This window comes from Myotis davidii, unplaced genomic scaffold, assembly GCF_000327345.1.
Source record: "Myotis davidii unplaced genomic scaffold, ASM32734v1 scaffold489, whole genome shotgun sequence".
In the NCBI taxonomy this organism is placed as follows: domain Eukaryota; kingdom Metazoa; phylum Chordata; class Mammalia; order Chiroptera; family Vespertilionidae; genus Myotis; species Myotis davidii.
Genome location: NW_006299708.1, coordinates 271,885 through 278,289, shown reverse-complemented (window position 1 = coordinate 278,289; position 6,405 = coordinate 271,885). Strand labels below are relative to the sequence as shown.

The 6,405-nt window shown below is 34.3% G+C and overlaps 1 protein-coding gene across 1 annotated transcript in view; it reads right to left on the bottom strand.

The window, feature by feature from the left end:
- The window catches only part of COL4A5 (collagen type IV alpha 5), a 278,780-nt gene that overhangs the window by 61,961 nt on the left and 210,414 nt on the right, over positions 1–6,405 (bottom strand). Inside the window, exons 35-37 of the mRNA XM_006775788.2 lie at positions 6,315–6,399; positions 4,830–4,919; positions 4,284–4,423 (exon numbers count right to left, since the gene is read on the bottom strand). Coding sequence (XP_006775851.1) covers positions 4,284–4,423; positions 4,830–4,919; positions 6,315–6,399 — 315 coding nt within the window. The remainder of the gene's footprint in view (positions 1–4,283; positions 4,424–4,829; positions 4,920–6,314; positions 6,400–6,405) is intronic.

Here is a 6,405-nt window from a genome sequence, read left to right as displayed (position 1 = left end):
TGCTACAGTGTTTTGGACAGGTCCAAGCCTTGGACTGATGAGAGGGCACAGTCCTCTCTGCCACGTGCAAGTCCCAGCTTGGAGGGCAGGGCCCTCCCAGCACAATTCTAGCCAATAGCTGTAGTTGTAAGCTTGAACCTATGGTCCAAACACATGGCCCCATGTGCCTGAGTGATGTAGGCTTGATAGAGTTCAGGTGCATGTAGTTGAATAGGATTGAAACGCAAGAGAATGTTGTAAACCTCTTGGTCACGCCCTTACTTAGCATCTGCTATAAAATAAAGGCATGGGTGTGGGCGAGGTCGCTGTCTCTCAGAGAAGCAGTGTTCCACCAAGACCTGGCTTTCATTCTCTTGTTTGTCTTTTCTAAGCCTTTCAGCTGTCCCACTCAGGTTCACCCCTTGCTGGTGCGGCACACTTTAGAAAGATCTGCCTCCATGCTCCCAGGGTGGGTTCCTGCCTCAAACCCCACCCTTACAGGAAACAGCTGGGGGAAACAGCTTGGAGGAGGGCGCAGCCATTGCCAAGACAACCCCTGAAGGACTGACAGCATATAAAAATATATTAATAATCAGTGAGAAAATACGCTTGACCCATGACCTTTAAAGGGTTTCTGCAATACATTAAAATCCCTCTGGATTTCAGTTATAACTGTATTGAAAAAAGTCATATGTTGTTGGTACGTTTGGCTTTATTAACTTCTTTGGCTCCACATTTGGTCTTTCAAATGGTGGCAGTGTCAACATTCTTACTGTTGGCTATTTCATCTATAACTGCATTTATATTAGATTTAAAGTTCCCTTCCAATGTTATCGCTTTTTGTTGTTTTGCTTCATTTTTATATTTATTGATCAATTTCCCCATTTATTATCCATTTTTGTTAAATTTCATGGGTATTTAGAGACAAAGAGGCAACATGATTACATACTTTTCTGTTAGTGCATGAAGGGAGCAACAGATTTTTGTGACTATCACTGAAAGAATTTGGAAGAAGTGAAATGATTGTTCACTGATAATGATGCATAACTGTTATTTACATAGTGACTTATGAATTGAAGAGCTAATATACTATGGTAACTAAAATTTGAATCATGTTATTGTGGACTGATGTTATTTAACTGAAGTGTGGTAACAAATCTGTGCATATCAGAATGTGCAAAGCAAGGATTCCCTGTGCCTAGTGTAACTCAGATATGAAATGTTATATTTTCAATGTGTTACCATTCTAAGATAAAATACTACCATTTGAAAGAAAAAAATAGTCTACTTCAAATACATAATTTCCTTGTTTTATCAGCTTTTCAAGTATTCAAAGTTAGTGTAGAATTTACTTATTAAGGTATACTTGCAGTATGCATAGAAAATCCAAAAGCTAGCATCTTATTTGAAGAGTTGAATATATTGAGGACATTTGCCAATTGAAGCATTTTCTGCTGCCATCCAGTATAATTTCAGAGGTGAGTTATTATGTGGGTTCCATTACATAAATTTTAAAATTCACCCAGTCAAGAAAAAATATGTATGAACAAATTTATAAATGTTTTAAGTGGCATTTCAAATCAATGAGTAAAGAATGAAATTTCACCTCACACAACATACATAAAATGTCAGATAGATTAAAGATGTCAATATAAAAAAAATCAGGAAAGTACTGAAAAAATTATATAGGTCAATTTTATAATCTTATCATATAAAAGTCTTCATAAAACCAGAAAACGATGCTCCTGATCTTCCCTACCACGTCTGCTTATCTCAAAATCTTTTCTATCTCACTATGTAACAACTCTATTCTTTAAGTTGCTCAAGATAAAAATTTTAGGTTCATCCTTGATATCTCTCTTTTTCTCATATTCTATAAGCAAATAATGCTGGCTTGACCTAAAAAATATATTCAGATTCTGACCATTTCTTATTTCCACTACCACCACCCTGATCCAAGCCATCAACCTTTCTACTTTGTATATTTTAAATAGTGCCATAACTGGTCTCACTGTTTTCATCCATATTCCTCTATGATCTATTTCCATAACAGGAGCTATGATTTTTTAAAAATTAAATTATAGTTATGTTACTACTTTCACTCTCTTCCCATTTCACTCAGCAGTAAAAACCCTTGCTATAATCTACAAGAACCTAGATAATCTACCTCCTCGTTCCCAACCTGATCTCCCACTCTCACTTACTCTTCTTAATCCACACTAGCCTCACTTATGTTCCTCAAACATGTCAGCTGTATTCCTGCCTCAGTGTATTTGAATGATTTCCTCACTGCATGAGGTCACTTGAGTAACTGTTATTAAAGAAGCTTTCCCTATACCCTATTTCAAAATGTAACAATTCTCAGCAATTCTTATTCCCAAGCCTCACTTTACGTTTGCCATACCTTCTAACATACTATAAACATACTTATTTTGTTTATTGACTAGATGTAAGCTCCACGCAGGCAGTGAGTTCATTTCATTCATGCTCTATCTCCAGCACCTAAAACAGCACCTAAAACCTGGCACATTGTACATACTCAATAGATATTGTTTCAATAATTAATGAGTATAAAATTTACCTATGTAAAACTTTAAACTTCTACATGATGAAATACATAGTAAACTATAATACAAATAGTTACTGAGAGAAACTATTTGGAACACATATAATAGATAATGGATGCATTTTTGCTATTTATAAAGTACTTCTACAAATCATTAGGAAATATATAACCAAATCCCTTCCTCAAAAATGAGGCAGAGTATGAACAGACAATTTGCAGAGATGATATAAGCATAAGAAATCTCACTTGTAATGAGCAAAAGTCAAATTTAAACAATGATGCACTAGTTTTCATCCATTAGGTTGACAATATTAGAAACTAATAAAACTCAATATTTATAACATGAGGAGAAAATAGAAAATTTATTATATTGATCAAGCTATAAAGCTATATGACAGGAAAATTTGTCAGTAACTATCAATATTAAAAATGCATTTATATGCTAGGCTCCAGCAATCCTACTCAGAATTTATTCTGACAATATTTACCAAACAACATTATGATATGTATGTAAGATATGGATAAGAATCATATCACATGCAACATATGTTTATAATCATGAAAGTGTGGGAACAATTTCAGTACTTATAATATTAAATTATGTATGGTTGACTCACACAAAATACTATATAATAGTGAAAGACAATGTGGAATATATTTATGGGTTAATAAGGAAAGTTAGGTAAGATTTACTTAGTTATGATAGCTAAATCCAGAGTTCATATCTGTAAATAAAAGATACATACATTTGGAAGATGTAACATCATTTTATGTATCGATAACATTATAAAAATGCTTCTAATTATAGAGGTGCTTTCCATTGTAAGATACTCCTCAATATCAGAGATTTTTAAATGTAAAATTGAGTCTTAAAAATGATAAGCTATCTATAACACACACACATATATATTGTAAATTATAGTCTTTGTATACTATTAAAAAAGAAATGATTTTTAAAGTATCATTCAATAAATTCTTATCTCAGTGGGAATTTTCACTAATCCTGTGAAAGTTGAGTGACACAATTTATCTTCAAAAACTCTCTAGCTTTGTGGTCTGACTGAATGATTAAACAATATTATAAGACAAACAACTGACTGGGAGCAAATATTTGCAATATATATTATAGAAAATGGATGCAACTTTGCTAGGCATAAGGTATTCCTATAAATTAGTAAGGGTTATTATCTTTTTACATAGAATTAAGCAGTTATTAAATATTTGTTGAGTCCATGATTCTAAAACAAGTTTTAAATCTGATTGCTTCTGAAACATCACCACATTTTCTCATGGACTAGAGGCTTAGAGGGATATGGCAAACTGTTTTTGAAGGAGTACCTCAGATATGCAGTTAAGAATATTACTTCACTTTTATTAATTGCCTAAGTTACAAAAAAGCAGAAGTTACTTTGTTTTTAAGTCTCATCACATTGTTAATAATAATAATTGGACAAAGACCAACAACCATATCACTAAAAAGGGTAAATAAAAAAAAGCAGGCAGAAAAATGCCTTAGGATTACTGAAATATGCAAAGAAATTAAGATTAATCAGAAGTGTTCTCCCTTTTTTGGACTGGCTGCAAAGCCTAAAACATATCTCCTTATAAAATTAGAAAAAAGAGAAGGAATGAATTCTTGCCTATGCCAGTCTAAAGTTTATTTAATGAAGAATTAGGAATGAGCACAGTATTATAGAAAAATCACATCTGCTCAGGCATATGTCTAGAGTAGGATTACCTTTGTGCCAGGAAGACCTGGAATACCAATGCCTGAAACACCAGGATCACCTTTTTCTCCTTTCTGCCCAGGTAATCCTGGGGAGCCAGGTTGTCCAGGAACTCCAGGAATACCAGGGGACCCTTTTATACCCTGAGGGCCTGTTGAAAACATGCAATAATTTACAAAATACCTTTTATTTGTGGCATATCTGTCATGCATATAACCAAACAAAAGATTTTTTAAAAGAACTCTGCAAATTCTGCTATAGAACAATGAGCTTTACAATCAGGATTATATAAAAGTCTATTCTATAGGAAGTTTAAGTGAAAGGGGTACAGATGAAAAAAAAAGTGCAAGTTTGGAAAATTTTACTTTTAAGGTTTCTAAAACTCTGTCCCTTAATTCCTAGTTCAAGTATTTGTATAATGAGACAGGTTTTTCCACTAATTAACTTAGATATTGTCTCAGTCTGATTCTATACACACCAATCTCTTTTCTGATAACAAAGATAGTGAGCTGTCTTCCATTAGTGGATCTAAATACTTGGGAGATTTCATTACTCACCTGGAAATCCCATATCACCTATGGTTCCTTTAAGTCCAGGTGGTCCCGTAAGTCCTGGCTCCCCAGGGAGACCAGGGTTACCCTTGGGACCTAGAAATGTCAAATTGGTAAAATTAAGACAAGTCATCAATATTGAGGCTTCCTGGTTTCCTGGAATGGGTCATAATTAAAATGCAAGTATGGAATTGGATGGATCAAATCTTAATTTATGATCAAGTTCCAAAGACTTAACTCAGCATAAAAAGGCAAGAAATCTCCTTCAGATCATATTATAATATAATCTCAGTAATAGAGGTCTCCTAACACAAATTTATTTTAAATATGCAAAACTTTTATCAGGATACCCTGTTTCTTGACAAAAACTATTACAAAACCCGAAAGTCCTATTTGTTGTATGTGTATAACTACCCTTTACTGTATTTATTTATCACAGATGAATACAGGATCATGAGTCTGTTTTTAAAATATTCAGAAGTAGCTTTCCCATGTAGATTCTGATTATGTGAGAGCAAAAAGAGGAAAGTGGTAATCTGTCATGATATAACCACAGTACATTAGACCAAGGATACATAAGTGTTGATGGAGAGGTTCTGAACTGTCACCTCCAACAGTCATGGCTGCTCTGTTTACACATTCTTCCTAGAGCTTAGGTGCTTGAGCTCTAAGGACCCCTATGTTGCCTTAATCAATTTTTCATTGATTTTTTTCTTTCACAATTGCTTCCAACTAGGGGATGAGAATGCAGAAGAAGTGAAGGATATAAAGGAAATAATTTCCTTTTTCAACTATATCAAGGCAATTTCGTGCAGAGTCTAACACAGAATGATGAACCTCAAGGGTTTTTACGAAGATGGGACCAGATCCTCTTTATTCATTAGGGGACCAAGTAAAAGAAAATGGCTTAAAAAGCATCAAGAAAGAATTTTATTAGAGACAAGAAAAACTCTATGTTGACTGTAAGAGGGTGATTAATACTGTAACAGACTACCAAGGTAGGTTGTAAAATTTTCATCCCTTGAAACTTAAAAAAAAAATCAGCATCTATTTTTGAAATTGTGTGTTTAACATGGCGTAATTATTGACCCTGTCTGAAGGTTCCTACTAGATCATTGTTTTATTTACTTAAGCTGCAATTTATGTAAATAAAAACCAACGCCTTGCCGAAACCGGTTTGGCTCAGTGGATAGAGCGAAAAAAAAAAAAAAAACCCAACGCCTTACTTTGATATACTTCTGATTCTGTGTAACTCTACTACTACCACAAAAAGGAAACAATACCAAAGCAAAACATCCTACAAGTCTTGACGGTTGATACTTGGGCCAAATGGCAACATTATTGCTAAAGGAGAATACCATGTCTCAGTAGCTATTAAAGGATATTACCATGACCATATCCAAAATATCATCCCACATGTCAAATACATAATTAATGTTTCAGGGTTCAGGATCAGCTATCCAATTTCTAAAGGTGGTCTATTATTCCTACCTGGTGATCCTGGTAATCCAGGTTTTCCAGTCAGTCCAGGTGGCCCTGGGTCTCCAGGCAAACCCTGGTAACCTTTTGGCCGAAACTCCAG